Source organism: Dunckerocampus dactyliophorus, chromosome 7 (genome assembly GCF_027744805.1).
Source record: "Dunckerocampus dactyliophorus isolate RoL2022-P2 chromosome 7, RoL_Ddac_1.1, whole genome shotgun sequence".
In the NCBI taxonomy this organism is placed as follows: domain Eukaryota; kingdom Metazoa; phylum Chordata; class Actinopteri; order Syngnathiformes; family Syngnathidae; genus Dunckerocampus; species Dunckerocampus dactyliophorus.
This window is the reverse complement of record NC_072825.1, coordinates 26491722-26515448: the sequence shown is the minus strand read 5'-3', so window position 1 is coordinate 26515448 and position 23727 is coordinate 26491722. Positions and strand designations below refer to the sequence as shown.

General features: G+C 40.1%; 2 protein-coding genes across 6 annotated transcripts in view; one reads left to right on the top strand and one right to left on the bottom strand.

Moving 5' to 3' along the window:
- c7h1orf43 (chromosome 7 C1orf43 homolog) overlaps positions 1–23727 on the bottom strand; it is a 40239-nt gene that overhangs the window by 11560 nt on the left and 4952 nt on the right. For 2 of the 5 annotated variants that reach the window (XR_008571912.1, XR_008571913.1), the window contains exons 5-7: positions 23464–23630; positions 21827–21885; positions 3902–21752 (exon numbers count right to left, since the gene is read on the bottom strand). Coding sequence is in view for 1 of the 5 variants with exons in the window: in XM_054780651.1 (XP_054636626.1) it covers positions 21539–21752; positions 21827–21885; positions 23464–23630 (440 nt within the window). In the remaining 4 variants the exon portion in view is untranslated. Of the gene's footprint in view, positions 1–546; positions 21753–21826; positions 21886–23463; positions 23631–23727 lie in introns of those variants that run through there. The other 3 variants (XR_008571914.1, XR_008571915.1, XM_054780651.1) reach the window with 2 other exon arrangements.
- tuft1a (tuftelin 1a) lies at positions 1396–20953 on the top strand. Its single transcript, XM_054780650.1, has 12 exons — positions 1396–1619; positions 9440–9523; positions 11224–11325; positions 13327–13413; positions 13548–13598; positions 14933–15019; positions 15335–15445; positions 16739–16962; positions 17558–17663; positions 19084–19167; positions 19357–19451; positions 20268–20953. The coding sequence occupies exons 1-12, from the start codon at positions 1551–1553 to the stop codon at positions 20338–20340; spliced, it is 1173 nt and encodes a 390-aa protein (XP_054636625.1). The 5' UTR covers positions 1396–1550; the 3' UTR covers positions 20341–20953.

The following is a 23727-nucleotide window of genomic DNA, read 5'->3' as shown; positions in this document are numbered from 1 at the left end:
CACAGGACAGCGCGATCCAGGTGACCTGCTGACTTGGGCACAACACAACACAACACAACACAACAACACAAGCAGGATGTGGTGGATTGTCTCATGCTAGCGCCAACTTACTATTATGACTGTATGTTACTATTATTATGTATGTTTTAACCAGTGCTCTGTTTGAAACGTTGTCTTTCCACACTGGACACTCCAACCTCCACAATACATTCAACTCTATGATAAGACATGTAGCAAAGTAAATGACAAGCATTATTTCAAATATAGTAATCATGAAATCATTAAAATTAGTCTTATTTATTATTAGTGTCATGACTAATGTTCTTTATTTTTTATATATGTTTTACAATTTTTTAAAATGTAAAATAATACCTAAAAAAATATCTCTAAAATATAGTAATACAAATTATTTAAATTAATTGCTAATAAAAGTATAAACTTATAAATAATATATATGTAAAGGTAAAAAAAAAACTTGCAGAAACTAATGATACATTTAAAAAGTATAAAATAATTGTGAAAAATAAATGTTAACAATAGTATTAATCTATACTAAGAATCTACAAAACTCTACAAAATAAACATTTAAAAACAATCAAATAATGGTTGATTTATATAACAATAAAAATGTTATTGGTAGTCAAATAAAACATCTATAAAAACTTTAAAACACATTATTTATCATCTAATTTCACCACCTACCCATCTAGATACAATACACAAAAAGGTAAAAAAAACCCCATAGTATATATTTTTGAACGTGATAAATTATTTTAATAATAAAACAAATTATGAATTGACATGATTAAAATCTTAAATTGTTTTTAATAATAAAATAATGAACAAATTATGAATTGACATGATTAAAATCTTAAATTGTTTTTAATAATAAAAAATAATGAAAAAAAATATTAATTGACATGATTAAAATCTTAAATTAATTGTTTTTAATAATAATAAAAAAAATAATGAATTGACATGATTAAAATCTGTTGTGTTGCTAGTATTAGTAATGGTAATAATAATAAAACATCTTTAGCTGTAATACACACATAAAGGCAAAGTAATATAATAAAACATAATTCTAGAACATACCAATAAAAAACAAATGATCAAAAATAAAACCAATATTATCCGGGTTCACCTATAAAAAGTGTAAAATCGAGTTCATCGGTGTCATTCAGCTGAGACCACGATGTCCTAATGTGGCCCTTTTACAAGAAGCCACAATGGGCCAGTTGTCCCGCCACGGCTTCTCCACTTCCAGCCTCCTCGCCTCCATATTTGGTCACCTCGACTTCGGTGGGCGTGTCTGCACGTCAGTGGGCGTGTCCTTCCCGCTTTGACGTAGACAGAAACTCAGCAAGGAGGCGCGACTGGTGTTTAAAAAAACCAAAAACCAAACAGCCGGTGTGAAGTGTTCAGACCTGCACAGACACAAACACACCGCCGCCACCGGGACGTGCTGCTACACCGGACGACTTCTACTATTCCTACATTCTTTAATGTATTCTTACTGGTCTGTTTATTAGTAGTACACGTGTGCCACGATGATGACGAATGGTGGAACCACAAGGCTGTACACGGTGGAGGACATCAGAAAACAAGAACATGACAAGGTCAGAGACTTTATTTATTTATTTGCTTTTTTTTAATTTTGAAATATATATTTTGTTATGATTATATAATTGATAAAGGGAATTATTTAAATATTGTTCTTTTGAATTTTGGTTTTATATACATATATAGTTAAAAGTGTTAAATTCAAACAAAAGGGAATATCAAACAATTATAATAGGCTACTAATGTAAAAATACATAAAGTTTTGTTAAAAATGGCAATAGTTTATGACTAATCAACCTATAATTAATTTTTAAAAAACGTTTTATTTTATTTTTCTAAATAAAAGGGAATTTTTCTAATAATATTCCCATAAAATAAAAACTAACATATTTTTCACATGAAATAAAAACATCTCCTACGTACGGTATACAACAAAGTGCTAAATATGTCCTAGAAATATAACGAGGTTTCCGTGGGTCAAACCACTTTTACCACGTTATGACAGTAACAGGGAGACTCCGGTGCAATGCGATGTTGAGATGCTTCCACCTGTGACTGTAAATCTCATGAAACCAGATTGTGAGTTGCTGCGTTCATTTTGATTTTTAAAGCTAAAAGGAGGGCAACATTTTAATCATTCATTCATGATAGGATTTCATCAAGGTCCCATAGCATGTATGTGTGTCACATTGAAATGCTTCCTCAAATGGGTGGGTTGCCATGACATCACATGAGGTGCTGGTATGATTTTTGCAGGTGGCAAACATTTGTTAAAGTTTCAGCCTGCCCTGGAGGCCCTGTGACTTGACTGAGTTAATCATGAGGGCAAACAGCCTGGGGGGCGGGGTGGATTTGGATGGGTAGCACCTGTGCACATGGAGCCCTTTTAATAAGATTGAACACACAGTGCATGCTATAGGAGATGAGCGCCAGGGTAGCGTCGTTCACGCAGACGCTTCGTATCTCCTCTTGGTTTAATAATTGACTTGTAGAGCTGCACTGCGACACTTTCACCTGAGCACGTCGTAAGCGGTTGGAACCTAGAAAACAAACCCTGATTGCCAACACCGCGTGCATCTGTGCCACAGCCAATAAAGGTCAGGTGGCGTGCAAAGGCCATATAATGAGACATGATGTGCGACATGGAAACGTTTCCTACGGCACTTCTCACACGCTACAGCTCGGGTGTCCAAACCTTTTCCCAGCGAGGGTCACATCTTGAAAAATGAAAGGATGCAATTTTGTTCGATATGCTAAGAAGTAAAACATGTTTCAAGAAAAAAGTGCATGTCATCTTTGTTACGACAAAGGTACCGTAGGTGGAAAAGCATCTTGTATCAACTTCGCTCTTTGGTTTTTCCCCCCAAATATTTCTAATTGTCTTTTTGTAATATTTTGACTTCATTCCCATAATATTATAACTTTTCTCCCAACTTTTTTGTTTCCTCATAATGTTACAACAAAAAAAAAGCTAATTTTTATTTAATGTTTCAACTCTGCGCTACTAAAATGACATTATTGTTCCTCATAATATGATGAGGTTATTCTCATATAATGACAGCTGTTTTTTCACATTTCTGCTGTTGTTTTGTTTTGTAACTATTTCAATCATTTCTTAAATTATCTTTGTAAATTTTCTTTTCAAATATTTGGACTTTATTACCATACTATTATAACCCGCCCCCCCTTTAAAAAAATAACATTTTTTCTTCAATATTTCACCTCTATTTCCCCATAATGAATTTATTCTCGGAAAATTGTGATTTTTTTTTTCTCGTTGGAATACGACTTTTCTTTTTTAATATTTTGACTTTAGTCTCGTAAAATGACAGCAGTTTTTTCCTTTTCTGTTGTTTTTTTAAATTATCCAACTATTTAAACTTTCTTCTTGTACATTTTCTGCTTGTAATATTATGACTTTATTCCCATAATATTTAGACTTTATTCTCATCACGTTAGAACTTTTTCTGCAACCTAATTGTCCAAAAAAATTGCCAACTTTACCAGTTGTTTTGTTTCTCATAATATGTAAATAATGTCATTTTTCTGTAATACAGTAGACGCCCCTACAACGTAAATAATCTGTTCCGAGAACCTTTATGTTATAGGGATTTTATGTTATACGAAGCGTAAAATACATGTAAATAGCCTAATCTGTTCCAAGATCTTCCCAAACTCACACCTTTGGCCCTTCAAAATATTCAAAGTCCACCAAATATGGTGTGAAAATATAAGAAAACGTTAGCATAAACATAGTAGAGTAACATTCCAATATAAAATAAGGTAATAGATAAGAATACTGTAAATGAATAAAACTGAAAAACAAAAACAATCCTACCGTTCACGAGATGTCTTGATCAGGAGCGCAAGTGGAGGCAGGAGTATAATTTCCTGCTTGGTTTCGATCGACAACTTTTCCCTTTTTTTCTTCTCACTTACACTTGGTTTAGGGCCCATGACTAATTTTAACACAAAGAAAAGTAAACAAATTAAGAAGAGATTTCAATGCGTGCAAACTAGTTTAAGGGCATGTCTCACACAAACACACGGACGCGCTGGATAAGTCAGCCAATGAGATGAGATCGTAGGCGGTGCCCCGATAATCAGCCAATGAGAGCGTGAAGCGTCAGAAGGCGTCACCAAGCGCTAAACAAATCGAATTTCTGAACTTGCACCGACTTGACGCTTTACGTTATATGGAATTCCTTCCGTAATACGAAGCAAAAACCTTACATAAATTCTTTACGTTCAGTGGAATTTACGTAAAAGAAGGTTTACGTTATGCGAGGTACTACTGTATTTCAACTTTATGCTACTAAAATTTCCCCCCTTAAAGTTTTTCTCGTTCGATTTCAACTTTTTTCTCTTAAGACTTTCTTCTTGTCAAATTACTGCTGATTTATCCTTTTTTCCCCCCCAGTTTTCTTGTTAAATTATATTTTTAGAATACGCCGCGGGCCAGTAAAAAAACAGCTGCGGGCTGCAAATTTGGGTGGGAAAACACCAAACTGTTAATTGTTAAATAACCTCCCACGCCTCAACTTGTCTGACATTCAAACCTCACTTCATTAGGGACACCTGCACCAGCCAATCCAGACCCCGCCCAAAAATCGCATATACTGTAAAGTCCTTCCCCAAGACGTTTAGAAGTTTCCGCCGTCAGTATTAGGACCTTGGTGTGGCGTGGCGTTGCTTTTTAAAACATGAAGCTGAAAAAGATCCAGTGATCCAAACATTGTGTCAGGTGACGTGTGGTGATGAACACATGCTGTAACGCCAGCATTTGTTTTTATTCATACAACGGACCCCATTTAGCCTCCACAGGCTTCTTCATGATGGTAGCAGGCAAACTTCAAAACGCTAACTTCGCTGACAGGTGAAAGACGTGCAGATTGTCGTTGGCGTAGCGGGTCTACAAGCACACTGCTTATATGTTTAAGAGAAACCAGCTGGACCCCACAGGGGGCAAGGAAAAACTCCCTGTAGGGAAGAAACAGCGTAAGACTAAATCAAACTAAAATCAAGTAAAAATACTCAACCTTTGACGATGTCAGACAGACATTTTTTTGACAATATGACAGAACGCTCTGCTGTTTTTAGACATATCGCAAAAATGCTAGTCAAAGATCCTCTATACGACAGGAGTGCTATGACGTTTTAAAGGATCTGCTTCAGAAACAGTCGTCAAAGATCTTATATAAGAGAGGAGCACTCTGCTTTATTAAGACCGACTGCAAAAAATGCCACTCAAAGATCCTCTATATCACAGGAGAGCTCTGCTGTTCTTAAGGATGCACTTCAAGAACACCAGTCAAAGATCCTCTATATAACGGAAGTGCTGTTATTTTTAACGATTTATTGCAAAAACGCGTCAAAGATCCTCTATATAACAGAGGTGCTCTGCTATTTTTAAGCATCTACTTCAAAAACACAAATCAAAGTCTGACAGGAGTGCTATGACGTTTTTAAGGATCGGCTTGAAAAACACTAGTCATAGATCCTCTATATAACACAAGTGTTCTGCTTTTTTTCAGGATTTATTGCAAAAACAAGCCAAAGATCCTCTATATAACGGACATCCTCTGCTATTTTTAAGGATCTACTTCAAAAACACAAGTCAAAGAGCTGACAGAAGTGCGATGACGTTTTTAAGGATCTGCTTCAGAAACACTCGTCAAAGATCCTCTCTGTGCCAGGAGCAATCTGCTGTTCTTTAGGACCTACTGCAAAAATACTAGTCAAAGATCCTTTATATCACATGGGCACGGCTGTTTTTAGGAATCCACTGCAAAAATACTAGTCAGCGATCCAACGTAACGTGCTGTTTTTCGACTAGTTTTTTGCTGTTTTTTTAAGGATCTACAGCAAAAAGACCACCGGTCAAAGATCCTCTATATGACCGGACGGCTTGCTGTTTTAGGGTTGAACTTCAAAAAGCTTGTCAAAGATCTTTGGACATGACAGGATTACGCTGCTGTTTTAAGGAGCTACCGTAAAAGTGCTCGTCAAAGATCCTCTATTTGAGAGAATGGTTGCGTTGTTTGTCAAGATGTTGCATAAAGCAGTAACAGTGTTCCTTGGTGGTGATGCGAGTATCAAAACGTAGTTGGGAGTGTGCGGCAGGGAGTGTGAGAAGAAGAGAGGAGGTCTTGTCGTGATTTAGTGCACGCACACAACGGAAGCAGTGTAAGACTCCATGGAATGCAGCAGGTGCTTCCAGGCTTCTCTTCTTTCCTCCATCAGATGATTTCCAGACGTCCTCCTGGTGCCAAAAAAGGGGCACAGAGTGTCTCCGCAGCTTTGAAAGGCCTTCAGCCAGCCTGGAGCTCACCAGCTTTTGTTCCTTTGTTTGTGTGCACCAGCTCACATTTCTGCTCTGTGTGTTTACACAGGCTTACCTTGTGTGTTTACGCGTTGTGTTTTTTTCCGTGCGTGACGTCATGGTGCGCTTTTTGTGCGTGGGTAGTGTTACACTTTATGTCTGATGCCGCTGGCTGCTCCGCGCTGCGTGTAGCGTTGCTACCGAACAACGCCTCCGTCACGGGTGTAATGTGAGGAGGGCATGTCCAACAAAAGCCTGATTTTTATTTTTTTTTTTGGACTTGTGTTTTTCATAGAAGGCCCTCCACACACACACACACACACACACACACACACACACACACACACATTTTGTTATTTCATCTGCACCTGCATAGTTCTTGCCTGTGGTGATGCCTTGCAAGGCCAAGAAGTGAGGTTTACTCAAAAAACAGCGCAATGATTTCCATGAAACTTCGTGCAACTTTGGGCAAAACATAACATTTTGGTGCAAGTATGGATAAAAATGCAGGTCTTTTCGCCTCCCACCCACTGCCCCAGAATGCAAAAGGTGGAGTCCTGTTTTGTCTATGAACCAGGAAGTAGCCTCCTGGCTGACCTTTAGTGAGAGGACCAAATGGTACAAAGATTCCTTGCTGGTCCACTTCCTCGCTCGTGTCCAAGTGCACGCTGCTGATTGCACCAGCTGCACGCTCACCGACCACGATGTAGTCGTACAGCCATGCGTTTTTTTTCGTTCTTTCTTTCTAAAGAATTTCTTCGTGTTTGGGATTTAAAAAAATGGAGATATTCTTTTTCCTGGAAAGCGACCATTTTCTTGCCAAGCAGTTCCAGCCAATTATATTTAGCAAGTTAAAACAAAACAGTAAATGTTGAAAAGATAATGTACTTTAAAATATACACAAAAATATTACTAACATTAACCCTTTTTTTAATTGGTGATTTTTCCGTGTATTTTAAAGTAGTACAAGTGGTCCCTCTCCATATCGTGGTTTTTCAATTAATTAATTCATAAATGCTCACTCTTTCATGGTAGACTATAATGTTCTCCTCCCATTCTGTGTGGAAGTGGTACGTTTTTGGCTTCTTAAGCTGACAAAAAATAAATCTGAGGCTAACTGGTTAGCTCACCAGCTTGCAAGCTTGTTAGCTCGCTGACTCGCTAGCTTGCTAGTTAGTGGCCGTCTCGAATCCCTGCAGAGTTGAGTAATGTGTTGTAAAGACTAAAAGGAGTGTAAAGGTGACAATATGGGTATTACAGGGCTCTAATAATGTTAAAAATGGTATTTAGAAAGTCATAATGCTAATGGTAAAACTTTAAAAGACAATCAATAACCAGGCAGGTTCTATGGTTGTGATTACCATTTTCCTTTTTGGGTTAACATGACTGAGATACTTAAAATAAATATTATTATTATTTTTAATTCCAGAAAAGGTGATGAATATTCAACATTCTGACCAAGACGTGTCTGAACACTTCTTAGTTTTTGGGGTTCTGGACTCATTTTCTACTTTTGCAGTTTATTTTCCATGAAAATATCAGTAACTTTCCGTATCGTTTGACAGCTGAATTGTTTTGTACCTGCTGGAGTAGAAAGTAGGACTATTAGTTTTTGGATCAAGTAGGCAGAGGTGCTATTCTCTTCACAGCACAGACCATTTAAGGCCAAATCCTTACATACTGTTGCTTTAAGGCCATTTTTCCTTCAGCACGTTGACGTGAAGCTGAGGAAAAAAAAGGAATTTAAACGCCTCCAATAAAAATAGTTTCGTCAAGCGGCCAAGCAATGCTCTTGGCATGTTGCGTGCTAACATGCAATAAACAGGTTGCATGTTGTTAACATCATATAGTGAACAGGAGGAACGCCATCATGTCTCATAACACACCCGTCAACATCATCACGTTTTTTTTTTTTTTTCCCACTTTTTCCACTGTCCCCCGTCAGCGGTTGCCACAGCGGATCAATCGCATGAACGGTTCTGGCTTGGTTTGTACGCCGGACGCCCTCCCTGACGCAACCCATTACATATTAACAGATGAGGCCGATTCAATATGTCACCAATTGATTTGATATCAACACAGTTATGTAACTGATTGTTTGCACTATTTATGCACTGGAGAGCCTGTTGTGTGTGTGTGTGTGTGTGTGTGTGTGTGTGTGTGTGTGTGTGAGAGTCTCATCAGGGTGTGGGTGATACTGCACATTTTGGTATCAATCTGAGTACATGTGTACCAGGTGTACCTGAGCTATGTAAACAATATAACAATATCAACCATGTAACAATATCAACAGCACAACCAAAAACACATATTTATGACAATAATCATAGCAAAAATCTGAAAAATATCAATCTCATCACACTTGTATCAATCCAATATTGGCGCTAGCCTTGGTATGGATCCTATTGATATTTGGATGGATCCGCCCACCCCCTCGTGTTTGACATTTGGCATGGAATCTTGTTGTTCGGAATGTGTTATGTAATGTCGCTGACCTCCTCCCTCACATCCACAGCGTGAACACACACACACACACACACACGCGCACACACACACACACACACACACACACACACAAAGGGCATCATTTACGGGGGGGTTCCCTGCTCTGGGGAAGACACACCCTTTCACTTCCTGGCAGAGGTTTCCTGTTCCAGTGACTTCTGTCCAGAGAAACGAAAGACAAATATAATTAAATATAATGTTTGTTGCAAATGTGCAACCTAACTTAAGCCCCTCCCCCTTTCATGGTGTTGCCAGATTGTTTATGGCCGCTCTGCTGCTTCGTTGCCACGGCAAATGCCGGGTTTTCCGCCTCCATCCCTATGACGTGCGTAACACTTCATTTCATGTAAACAACGAGCGTCTGTGCAGCCTTCCAAAACTTTTACTTCCACTTCTGACGTTCCTCCACCCCCTTTTCCCCTCCCCTCCCCTCCGTCTCCATTTAATGACTCAGTCTGTCCTCTACTTTTGGAAATCCATCCCATAACGGTCTCTTCGGCGTTTCTCCTCAAGCCCGCCTTTCCATATGGTTGTGTTTGTTTTTGCCAGGAGGGGTGCAGGCGACTGAGGCTCACACTACACGAGCAGAAGCAAGCAGCTCCGACATCACAGCACCAGCAGCACAGAGATAAGGTAAGAATGTTGGGGTTTATCTCCTCACTGGACAAACCACCAGTGGACACTGGATTATCGGGTGTTGTGTTGGTTTCCCTGCCTACCATTTTTCATGTCAGCTTTGCTTCTTGATCAGTCTGTATTCTTCCAAAAAGGATTCAATTTCATTTCATGCGTTAATGTACTGCAGTTTAACTTAGTCAGACGTTAACCAAATCAATTTTTTCCTTCATTGAAGACGTGATTGTTGCCAAAGACACGATGTGGCAGGGAGATCAACCTGGACACCACCTTTCGGTTTTGCCATGAGTTATTTCTTGAATTCAGACTAATTCCCGCCTAAAGTCTCTGCTTTTCTTGTGATCCTGGCTGCAAAGTAACCCAAAATGGAGCCAAAGAGAGTTGTAAGTGCCAGCATTTTGATAAAGAAGGTGAGGAACACTATTGAATTCAATAAATAACTGATGGCAAAACTGGAAGGTGGTGTCCGTGTGATGTCGTGCTGCCACATCGTGTCTTTGGCAACAATCACGTCTTCAATGGAGGCAAAAGTAACCTTAAAAGTTCATTTCTCCCTTTTCCTTCGTCATTTACATGCATTTAGAATTGTTTTATGCATGAAAAACTATAAAAAATGTGTTTTGCGTTAACCTTTTTGGAGACTAACCGTGTTAGTTAGCAAAGAACTACAGTCAACTGCAGATGACATCATAGACAACAGCGCATACTTCCGCCTCCTGTTTCCATGTATTAGCAAGTTGCTAACAAGGATGTTTTGTGCTAGGAACACAGTTGCACTCACGCAGTGTATAAACACGACAAGACGAACGCCGAAAAGCACGCTAACAGGGGCGTACGCCAGCCGAGGTGCTAATGTATTTTAACTTGTCAGTTTTAGCGGCTGTTTTTATTTGGCTTGGTGCTGTCATGTATCCACCCTAGGTGGATGTGTTTAACTTGAATTTGGTTAATTTAAATGATATGAATGACATGTCGACAGCATAGGTTATTGAATTCATTTCATTATTTTTTCTATCATGTATTATGATACATTAATTGACCTTATTATACCATGTTTATTTTTTAATTAGATTTTTGTACCATTACTTACTGTTCCATCTTAATCCTAGGCATTAATGATTCAATTTTGCACTGTACATTTTGTTCTCTTGTATAAAATGTAACCTCCTTTTAGCTTAAAAAACTCTAAATTGTACTTTACCTATTGACAAATGGTCTACACTCGGGTAATAATACAGTACATAAGTACGTACGTAAGTTGGCATTGGTATGTACTTGTATTTCCCTGGTGGAAAAGACGGCTTGTCACATCTGCTTTCCATCAGGGTGGTTCCCGCATGTTTAACACTCAGGACTTCATGAGAAAGTTGTATCCAAATGAGGGCCAAAGTTGCATAACCTCTTCCCGCCTCGTGTGTGTGTGTGTGTGTGTGTGTGTCCCTTCCTCCCTCCCTCCCTCCCTGCCTGCTTCATGTGGCGTTTCCACGGGGAATATGAGGAAGTGCAGGGATTTCCGGTCAGACCGATAATGATGATGATAGTTTGTATCTTGCGGGTGCGGTTGTGCAATATCGATCCCAAACATGCTGCAGCTCCTCCCGTGTGAGCTCATCCATGTTTCATTGACATCTGGCAATATTTGGAAACACCCATCATGATCACACCATGTTCTAAATTCCTAACCTTGTCTTCTCCAGCCGGTTGGACGTGCGTTTGCACTGGTGCAGCCCGCCAACGACGGCACGCTTGTGACCCCTGAGCCCATCAAAGCTAAAGAGGAGCAGGTGGAGGTCATCAAGGTGAGCGTGGCGTTATCACATATCTGGGCCTACGCTCTCTTCAATACTGTGCTGTTTGAGCACAGAAGTGTAACACATAATCACTTCCTGTATTTACAATTGGAATCAGATTTGTGCCAAAATGTACTGGATTCTTTCTTGAAGCCTTTGCCACCTCAGTGCAAAGTTTCATGCAAATTGCTTGTGTACTTTTTGTGTATTTCTGCTCATTAACTATCAAACAGCAGTAAAAACAACAAAGGTCTCATGCACTAGCATGTTTCAGCAATTTCAATTAGTCTCCGAGGTGCCACCACGTGTACTGTACTGTAGTGGAGGTGTCCACTTCCTGCTCCGACACCGCAGCCTTCATCAGCTGACCAATAGTCTGACACTGTAGCTCAAAGACCCAGAAACCCCCCTAAATAGAAATAACATGTTAAAAGAAGGACTCAGTAATGAGTAGCGGTGCCATTCTTGTTAAACACATGAAAAATAGGTTTGTGCATGCTTGATGCCAGTGTTTCCAGGAGGCTAGTGGGAATGTTGCTCCAGGTGGGCTCCAACTGTCTGGAACTGATGTCCATTTTTGTAAACTTCCTTTGCCGTCCATCCCCAAATGTTCTGGATTGGACTGAGATCAGGGGAACATGCAGGATGGTCCAAAAGATTGAGCTTCTTCAAAGAAGTCCTTTGTAAAGTTGTAAAGTGTAAAGTGCAGCGTTGTCCTGTTGAAAATGCCAGTCATGACCACACAGACGAGGGCCCTCGATCATGACGGATGCCCGCTCCAACATCTCCACGTAGCCATCTGCCGTTTGACGCCCCTGCACAACTTGAAGCTCTATTGTTCCACTGAAGGATCATGATGGCGCCCCCTCCACTGTGCCGGGTAGAAAACATCTCAGGTGGGATCTCCTTGTCATGCCAGTAACGTTGGAAGCCATCTGGACCGTCAAGGTTATATTTTTTTCTCATCAGAGAATAAAACTTTCTTCCACCTTTGACTGTTTGGTGCTCTCATGCACATTTCAAACAGGCAATTTTGTGGAGTTGAAGGAGACAAGGACTTTGAAGACGTTTTTTGTTCTTAACACCCTTCTCTCGAAGATGCCGTCTTATGGTTATTGGACGGTACTCGGCACCAGTAACCACCTTCATTTGGGCCAAGGATGGTCCTGTTTCCTGATGGACAGCCAATCAGGGATTCTCTATGGCTCATTTTTTTGGGTCTACCACTTGACTTTTTTGTTCCATAACCCTACAGATGTTTGAAGAAGTTGCAAATGACTGTCTTACTGCGTCCAACCTCAGCAGCAATGACGCGCTGCGAGAGGCCTTGCTTATGCAGCAAATGTTTACAGGGTTTAACTTTGAATTGTGACAAAAATACACATTTATTTGTTCAGTCTGATTGTTTAAACCACTAACGGTAGTTAGTGCTAAGCTAGCCAGCTGTGGTCTTCTTATATTTATTGGTTGGGGAAAAAAAGGGTAGTTTGGAGGACTCCGACGTTAGCAACACTAGCAAAGCTATGTGAGCTACAGTGCTAACGTTACACTCGCACTTTAACAGCAACATCATGCTAGGTTAGTGTATTCACCGAAGAAAAAACTAAATGATCAAACTTTCAGCTGACGGATGCATAGTTGGCAGAGCTTTATTTTAAGATGCATAGCGAAGCCTGCCTTTTTTTTTTTTTTTTTCCAAAGCTGACCTCTGTGAAGTGACGGGAGCATACACGGTGTGGCTCATCTAGCTAGGGGCGGGTCAGAGGTGGTATCATGGGTCCATGAGCAAGGATGTCATCACTTGGAAAAGCACCTCTTCTGTCAAAAGTGTAGCAAACAAATTCGGGAGATGATGGATTTTTCTCACGTTTGGTGCTCATCAACAGGCTCTAGGCACACATATTCCTCTTAGAACATCATTAAAAAGTCATGTTTGCATAAGCGGGGACTTTAAATGAATCAGATGGCAACATGAACGCTATGGCATGACTCGTTATATTTCTCTTTCAGGTGTATTTGGAGGCTCGCAGACAAGAAAACCAAAAACAGAGTCAGAACCTGAAGATGCTGTCCGACGAAGTTTCCCAGATACAAGAGGTCAATCTCCAACATCCTTTCTCGCTCACCCTCCCGGGTGACATTTTTGCAGACTTTCTATTTGAAATGTTAAGTCATGCTACTTCCTTGTTTACACACGCAAAACAAACAGCATGTGTTTGCATTTCACACAGGTGAGGTACTGCCTGAAGACACTGAGGGAGCAGATGGCGTCCAAAAGCAAGGTACGTAACGCCACACCAGATGGCAATGTTTTGCTGTTTTTCTATTGAATACAGAGTGGTCAATTACAAAATGAACGTGTCTGTCATATTGGTTTCGGAGTACTTCCCGACTTTACGATTGATTGGTTTCCCCTGATAAAAGGAGGTCCTATCGGTAGCTGCTAGTGCCGATCCGATACCACATCGGTCGTAGCTGCAAATTTGACGATACACGGTCATAGAAGACAAAAATAACGAGGGCTGTCAAAAATAACGTGCTAACGGCTAACTCATTTATGTCATTAATTATGATAAATTTGTTTGTTTAATTAACGCATGCGCACCACAGCAAGCACGCCTCTCTGTCATGACGGCAGACGCAAGCACAGTGGATGGAGCGTCCCTTCACATTAGAGTCTGACGCTATTTTCTAACATCATTGTGACCTGAACGCATCAACAGCAGTACAATCCCAACACCGTATACTGCATGGATCTCCAACTCACACACGCCTCTAGTCCGTTCATCATGCCTGTACAACACTTCCTCATTCTCATTCCAAGAACGTGACATGCATTCAGGGACACTCCGAGCATCACAAAAACGTCTTTACAATGCACGTGTAAATAAACAGGAAGATACAGAAAAACATGAAGTGGATATTCTTACCACTCACTTCGTTCACTTCGTTGCTACATTTAAGTATGCTGGAAAATACACTGAAAACAAGTACATTTACCTTAAATTACGTGATGTGTTTGAACGCAACCCCTCATTGCTTAAAGTGTGATTCAAATGTTGTGCTACTATTAAAAGAGACGAGTGTTAGAAAATATGTGGTATCTTTTAGCTTGGTTGACATATTCAGTTCATTTGGATCCATCCATCCATCCATCCATCCATCCATCTTCTATGCCGCTTATCCTAATTAGGGTGGCGGGGGTATGCTGGAGCCTATCCCAGCTGACTTCGGGTGAGAGGCGGGGTACTGTTAATACATACAAATACATATAACACTGTCCTGTCATTTATCTTTCTGTTCATGAAATACAGTCAAAATGGGCATATTTCATAGTTGCTAATGGTGATTAATGATGATTAATTTATTTAAAAACTGTGATTAATCTGATCAAATATTTTCATCATTTGACAGCCCTAAGAATAACACATGCTAAGTTAAACGTACTGTGTTGCTGCTCATTAATGCTGCGCCCAGTCTGCTCTGTGGGAAACATCGTCTCTGAAACTCATGACTTGAAATAAGCCACAAAGTCAGGATAGTTGCAGCGATAAAGCATTGATCGGTGTCTGCTTCACTGTTTCTTCACGTAGTCTCTTATCCCCTTGCTATCCAGATGCACACAAACGGGTGGAAGGTGACCTCCCCATTCAAGAAGCAAGCCTCCTCTAGCCAGAAAGGCGGAGACAAAAGTGATGGACAGGTGAGCTGGTCTTGGTTTGCTTGTGGGTTGAAAGGATCTGTATACGCAGGCACCACATGGAGTCGACAGCGGCAAGTTCAGCTCTTTGCTCTAATAGTTGTTCTCGTTGTTCTCTTAAAACGTTTCTGTGAGTCACGTACTCTGTTAGAAGAATAGGAGGGAAACTGGTCACCATCCAGTAACGCACAACAACAACAACACGCCTGGTTTCTCCAGGGCCGATCCCACTCCATTCTCTGGCTGAGCGGCAGGATTTCACACACGTCGTCATTCCAAGCGTGTTTATGTTTGTTGTTGTTGTGGTTTGCCTGGCAGGAGGCAAGCGAGGAGGCGGAGAGGACCAAGCTGAGAGAAGTGAGTAAGCGCTTGTACGCGCAGCTTCAAGATGCTGAGAAGAAGCACCAGGAGGAGAGAGAGAAGCTGCAGGTGAGGCTCGAGCTTGACGTACGACCGTGTTGCCACAACTTATTCACCTATTTCATTCCGGAAATATCTAAAAACAACAAGCATACCTACACGATACAGCGGACCAATAAATGGTTTGGCAGTCATACAAAATGGTTTGAGGTTTCCAGGGTCCTTAGCTTGTATGAAAGCTGAGGTCTTCTTGTCCAGGTCCTCCAGCCGAGTAAATATGGGCCAGTTTTTTCTTTTTTTTTTGTTGCAATTTCTGACTACAACAATGTCAAAATGATTCCAGTATATGCAGATCAGAACGGGCTAAAAATGCTGTACTATCGTCCCGTTTGTCGCGGTTAATTGGTTAATGGGTGAATTTCCCTGATTCATAATTAATAAACTGAATATTTTCATAGACGATACATTTTTTTTCTGACTGTCTAAAAATGCTTTTTAACATGATCACAGCCCTGTAGACATGAAATACCACCCCTATACACCCCTTTACACTCCTATTATTCTTTCTTTACACCATGTTGCGCGGCACTGATGCTCTGGCTATGGGATCACTGCAGGGTTCTTAAGAGACGGCCGCCGCTTGCACAGCAAGCTACCGAGCTAACCAGTTAGCCGCTCCGATTTACTTATTCTAAACTTAAAGTGTGTCAAACGGAGTGGGGAAGGAGGACAAAATAAGAAGCCAAAAACTTACCACTTCCACACAGACTGGGAGGGAGAACACTTCCACTATGTCAGGTCAGACATGCCTCTCATCAATGTAACATTGCTGATGACTAGTGACCAGAATACTGCATGTACTTCCAATATTTCCGACCAATAATAGGCCATAGTCACAATTCAGCGGTCACCATCATGAATTAATTCATACATTTTTGAAAAACCACGATAGAGTGAAGGAGTGATGGTGGAACCGCCATGTAGCAAGAGACTGCAGTGTGCATGCCAAGCCTGTAGTTGGCGGTATGACTTTGCCACTACAGCGCTGGTGAAACATGTGGAGACATCTTCCCATTCAGCCTGGTTATGTAGAAGGTAGAATTTATTGTTGGTTTGAATACAAAAAACGTGTGGCTCCGGTTTGAAAATCATTTGTGATTTCACTACTTCAGTCAGCATGTCTTCTTCCACTATGCTTGGGCTTGTGTTTCTGGTTAAGCCACACCTTCCTTACTGTGCCCATCACCTGTTCAAGCAACCACTGGGCAGTCTCAGCCTATTAGACACAATTGTTCCGTTCCGAGCCGTACTATGCCACGTTCATAACACCCTGAGCTGAAGTCTCTTCAACTCCTGCCCCAGGCTGAAGGCAGCATGCTGAGGGAGCGTCTCAGCGACCAGGAGGAGAAGCTGAAGAGCACTGAAGAAGCCATTGAAATGAAAGACCAGCGCATAGAGGAGCTCCAGAGGCTACTGGGAGGCATGGAGAAGGAGAGCGCCACCTTGAGGGAGACCATTCGCCATCATGAAGAGGAACTGTGTGAGCTACGCCACATCCGAGAGGAGGGCCCGAAGGGACAGCAAAGGTCAGCGGGCACATCATACATATAACGTATGCCACAACACTCACACAGGAGTAAGAGTATGGCGTCACTGGAACATTTAAAGTGTCCAAACTAGTATGACATTACATTGATTCTGTTGCCATGACGACAGGGTGACAGTCATCGTCCAATCAGACTTTCCTGTCATACTTTACTGCCCACAACCATTAGGAGCTTGCTTATACAGTTGATGCCCAGTAAGAGCATTTTTTACACCATTTTCCTGTTACACTGTTCTGGATCAACAACACAAGATACAGAATAGCGGGATGAAGTCGCTTGGCGATTTTCCCACCTTTTGTAGGTAGTATCAGAGCTGTAACAGAAGTAGGATGTCACCTGTGTATAAGGGCATTTCACAATGCTGGAACGTTTTAGTAATACTAAGAACACCATGGGCCGTGGTCGACATAAACAGGGCTGACTTAAGTGAGTTCCAGTGCATGTAATGACTGCAGGCTCACAGTTAAGGCAATTTCCTGCATGGTTCTGTATAAAAGGCACAGGCAAAGAAACATTTTGTCACGCTTCGGTGTGGAAAAAGCTACTTCAAGCAACATAAAAAATTTGTCTTCAGGGCAGAGCAGTTGGAGAAGGAGGTGGCCATTCTCAAGGAGAAGATCCACCATTTGGACGACATGCTGAAAAGCCAGCAGAGGAAAGTCAGGCACATGATTGAACAGGTGAGACACACCTTCTCACATTGGAAAAGAACATTTCAAGTCAGTGTGGGTGTTAGTGTGCAAACTTTTTTTTTTTCCACCAAGGGCCTCATAGAGAAAAACGGAAGGTCAGAACAATCAAAAATGTTTAAAATTACAGTCATGGAAAAAATGATTCGGTTTCTTGTTCATTTTAATGCCTGATACAACTAAAGGTACCTTTGTTTGTACGAATATAACAATGATCACAACATTAGCTCATAAGAGTTCCATTTTTGGCAGTACAATGCTACAGCTATTCATGTAAGAACCATGGAAGTTGCTACTGTAGATATGAGCAACCAACCTAGCAACTCTTATGAGCTATATTTGTTATCATCATCATATTTGTCCAAACAAATGTACCTGTAGTTGTACCAGGATTACAATGGACCAATAAACTGAAGAAACAAGTGGTCGAATCATTTTTTCCATGACTGTATGTTTAAAGGGTCACTGACATGCTGTATCAACTTTTCTCAAATAGTACAAATATTATTATTATAAAAAAATATATAATTATATATTGTTTTTAATTATGTTCTACATTGTTGGTTTTTTGAAAGCCAACAGTAAATTTGCAAAAATGACATTTATATTTGGTGGCAGCCACGACAAACTCATTGTCACAGCAAAGCCTCATTTCCAGAAGCGACATCGGCAGAGTAACACCTCTCAGCTACGCAAACATGGCGGTGTACGAGACAGATGATGTTTACAGTGATTATAGCGGGGATTTGAGCCATGTGTCAATAGTTCCGGAGGAGAAAAGAAGTGAGGAAACATGTGGAGATGAAATAGAGAACATGGACTTAAGCCTGAAGACATGGAGATGATGAATGGCTGCCTTCACAACACAGAATGCTAAGTGTCAATTACTCTGGAGTTGCTTATCCTTCAAATTATTGTTTTTAATCGGCTTTTTAATGAGCATAAAGGGGGTCGTTATAGCCTGATTTCATATTTCGTCGCTGTCACAGTGGCACCCACTGCCGCCGCCCCCCACAGTAAACATATCGCTGTGTAAAGATGTTTATGTAAGACGTATAATGCTTTGCAGCCTTGTCGCTATCATGGAGTAGTGTTCAGAATACAATATGCAAACAAGACATGACTGACTCTGTTTTGTAGCAACTTTGATGTAGTAGTCGTTCTTGTCTTTACACATGTTCCTTAATGAAATATCAATATCCTTTCATTTTTCACTATGTGGCCCTCGCTGGACAAAGTTTGGACACCCCTGGTTTAAAGTCTAATTGTATTTTTGGAATATGCCGCAGGCCAATAAAAAAAAAACAAACAAGCTGTGGGCTGCAAGTGGCCCCTGGACCGTACTTTGGACACCACTGACCTAAGTGTTCAAATTGCTGATGTCTGCCCTCATGTTTTCTGCCCTGTGTAGCTCCAGAACTCTCGCATGGTGATCCAGGAGCGGGATCGTGTGATCAAAGAGCTGGAGGAGAAAGTAGCCTTCCTGGAGGCTGAGGTGAGGCCGCCTTTTCTTCTTCTGTCCAAAAAACAGCTTCATGTGTTCCAATGACGTGAGAGTGAATAAGAAATACAAACGTCCGCGCGTCTGCCAAATATCCATGTGAGATGTGAAACACTAAATGGAACCATTGTCTTTTTGAAGCAGGCTCACGTTCACCTGAACTGACATGTGATCTTTGTGCAGAACCGAGAGATGCACGACCAGATGGACTACTTCCTGGGAGGGTCAAAAAACCATTCTTACCTTTCATCAGAACACAAGCCCCAGATTGTCTACAGGTAGGTGCACGTTAATTCCAATCATGAATTATAAATAATAATAAATCTAAGTATAAATTACTTTATATTCATTTATTATAAAAATTGCTTTAAACTGTGCAGTACACTAATTTCACATTTAAAACAGAACATTCAATTAAACTACTACTACTACTGATAAAAAAAACAATTAAAGTACATTAAAAGAATCAATGAAACTAAATGTATATTGTATTATGGTAAAAATAATAAAAATGCTAAGGTTTGACTGCCTCTCCCCTCATGCAATCAAAATATGACAATCTACCATAATAACACAAACGAAAACGATAACACAAAAAATAATAATAAAAATAAATAAGGTAACCAAAGTCTTAGAAAATCTACCACAATGCACATTAAATAAAATGTCATTACGAAAAAATAGTCATGAAAATAAAAATAGAATAAAAATGTTGAGTTTTGATTTGCCCGCTCATGTAATTGAATAACCAAAAGCAAAACATTACAAAATATACCACCCCAATAATAAAAATGATGCAAGAAAAACAAATTATACAGCAAAAAATAGTTAAAAACATGATGCCATAAAAAACTACATAATAAAGGTAAATGGATACCATTGACAGTATCAATCAAAACTGAGCATCACCTTTCTAAAGGAAGACTTTTTAATAAAGCTCTGACGTGTGTCATAAAATATAAATATTCATATGTAAACATAGTAAAAAAAATCATAAATACAAATAAAAACTGTACAAAATAACAAAATATTTAGATATATAACATATTAAAAAAACCCCTCAATATTTTCCTTTTTTTTTTTTGCCCTTGCAGTAAACCAATCAAGCCGACCACCTCCTCCAACAAACCACTGCCGTTCATCAAGGTCATTGAAATCAAGTCTTGAGGCCGTCAAGAAGAGAAGGTTTTTTTTACATTTTTTGAAGCACCAAAGTTAGATTTTTTTCCTGTATGCGGACTGAAAACCACTGCCACTCCCCACCTGAAGTGGTCAGACTGCAACAAATACTTTTATTTAGCCTCTTGAAGGATGCAGTGCACTTGTAGTGAGCGCTTTGTAGGCCACTGAGTGGGCTTCCTGTACAGACACGCTTATGTACTTCACATATTGCATAATGTGTGCTTTGCTTGGAGAGGTGTGCAAAGTGCAGGATGAGATCATAAAGAGTAATGTAGCACTGATTGTTATGTCTCCCATCACTTTCCAGTGTGTCGTATGAAGTTTGACAACTGTAAAGGCTACTTTTATGTACTTTTTTTTTTCTATAACCACATGGTTATATGACGTAAGCACCTACTGAAAGTGTGCAGAAAGTCAGTAGAAGGTGAAAACTGTTAAGACGTGTTAGATGAAGTGTCGTTCATTTGACATACATCCTGCAAAGCATTTAATTTGTCATTGTTGCATAAACAGCAGCACAGCTTGAATGTCATTTTTCATTTCTAACAGCTTTCTTCTCTGTATTTATTTATATTAAAATAAAAGCTTTCGACTAATTCATAAATGCTGTAGTTTTCTTTTGTTTTGCTTTTGTCAAGGAGGGTGCGCCCTCTGCTGGACTTGTCTGCACACTACAAGCAAAAGACCACCTCCTGTGCAGGCCATAGTTTAATTTCAATGCAGAATATTCCAGAATAAAATCATTGAGGCCTTTAGTGTAGCCCTCTAGGAAACACAGTATTGGAACAATTATTAAAAAGATTACAACACAATGAATTAATGCACTGAATACACTAATTGGCACATGATCAAAATAAATATATGGCTTCCATGAATCATCATTTAAGGCTGGCAAAATACAGACATAAGTGCATACGTTTTGCTAAAAGTCACCATTAACATGCTATTAATCAAGTTTGCATAGGCGTTTATATTTGTGCAATAAATATTGATTGTCTTATTATTATTATTATTATTATATTGCGTAGCACCACAGCTCTTATTTTGGTCAAGCCAACCCCACTTAAAATAAATACTGAGTGCAGATGAAGTGCTAGCAGTACTACAGGATATATGCCCAAGCTGCATATTAGAGGTATTATTATGTAACATTATTGATACGTAACATCCATCCATGTCCTTTTCACAGTGTGCTGTCCAGTGTGTTGTACTTATCTTTAAAGTTCTTCAGCTCCAGTAAGTTCCTTGTCCTCTTGATGCGCTGCTGCGCTGCCGCCGTGAGGTGGGCTCGCGAGGAGGGGGAGGAGCTTATGGGCTCAGTGATGGCGGTCAGGTCTTTAGCGGCGGTCTGGTGGTGCTGCTGGCTGGCCGTGCTGCTGCCGCTTTGGGACTTGACACTGAAACCACAAAAAGAGTGAGAGCGATCATTCCGGTCTCATAATTCAAATATTGCATAAGAGCGTTGACTCACACAGAGGCCAGCTGACAGAGAGCATCCTGGTATTTTAAGAGTTCTGCTTCACCAAAAGCCTGCAGGGAGCAGCAACATGAGAAAAGTAACAATGAGGACAACACAACAACGGACCACAACAAGCATGTTTGTCTACTTAACCCTTGATTTGACGTACTTTAGTGTTTACCTTAAGTCTCAACTGTTCATCTTGCATTTTTTTTAGTGCAGCCTCACATGTATGACTAAAATCAGAGTTGGGAAAATGGTGATTTTTTTAATGTAAAAATGTCTTAACGTGTAACGAACGCTTTTTATAAGTTAGACTGCAAACATAAAAGGCATAAATCAAACACCCATGTTCAAATTGAGCAAACAACAAAAACAAACATAGTCAAATTGTTAGATTTGTTTAGGCAAAGCCTCGGGCATTCTAAACAGCTCTTTTTTTACAGACCAGAGTTGGCTAGTACTTCATACCTGACAGTTTCGACTTCTCACTTGCAGTGGTGGTGGTCGTGGTGGTCGTCATAGTGACCACTCTGGAGAAGACTGCAAGTGAGAAGTCGAAACTGTCAGGTATGAAAAACTAGCCAACTCTGGTCTGTAAAAAAGAGCTGTTGAGAATGTATGAATGATAGGCCAATAGCCTCTGGCAGTTACTATTTACTAACTATGTACAGTCGTCCCTCATTTATCGCAGTTAACTGGTTCCAGATCGGACAGTGAATTTCCGTGAAGTAGGATTCACTATTAATAAATGGAATATTTTCATAGCTAAAGCATAGAAAACATGTTTACGACCTTCTACACACGACCTTTAATATTATTAGAGCCCTCTAGATATGAAACAACACCCCTATAGTCACTTTTACACTCCTATTACCCAATATAGTAGATATCATCAGAGAAAATAAGACATAAATAAGATAACAGAGTCACATGCTAGAGGTTCCCTGTTGTTTTATTCTGGACAGCGTACTTCCTTGCGGCTTGAAATGGATTTACACTCGTATTACCCAATATAGTAGACAAATAAGATTAATTAAGCCACGTAAGATGTAAATAAAACTCCTGTTTGAGCAGTGTCACAGTAAATGTGTTCCCTAGGGAACCTTAGCGAGGAGTGTAGTGCCTGTCTCACTGAACACCGACACCTAGAAGATTCTATTACATTCTATTACTATTACAATTCTTCTGCCTTGTATTTGTATTTTAGTTCATTTAGTCATTTTTTTCATCCATTTTTATACTTGAAAATGCTTCATTTAGGCCAAGGATAAGTACAATTTGCTTAAAACGTGCATCTTTTTTAATAGTAATAATCGGCCGTATTCAGCTACGAAACAGTGATCATTAACTAATTCATTAATTAATTGTTGAAAACCGTGCTAATCGAACCACGATATTGTGAGGGACGACTATAATTGTTGTCTATGAAGTCTGGTCGCGTGTGTTACTAGTGACATCTAGTGGCAAGTGTAGTCTACAGTTCATCAGTGTCCTTTAATCCCTTAAAAGTGTATTTGTATTTTAGTTCATTTAGTTATTTTTATGTAAAGTTGTGGCTGCATCGTCATGCTCCGCCATCTATTATGCCGCTGAGAGTTCATGATGTCACACAAACCAAGACACCCAACACACATGGAAAAGCTGACCTCTGCCCCGTGGCGTGCTTTGTTGTACCCGTCCAGCACGGTTTCAATCAAAGCGCTTTGGCTGTCCCGAAAGAGGCAGTGGGAATTTCGCAGCTGAAGGAGCCAAGCCCTAAATCGTTTCCCCGTCACGGCACCGGAGGAGCCGCCCAGTTCACAAAATGGGAAATCTGTTGAGGAAATATTCAGATGTTAGTTCCTTTGATACTCAAAATGAATTCAGTGTCAAGACACAACGTATGTTGAAGACAACCCTGAATATGAACC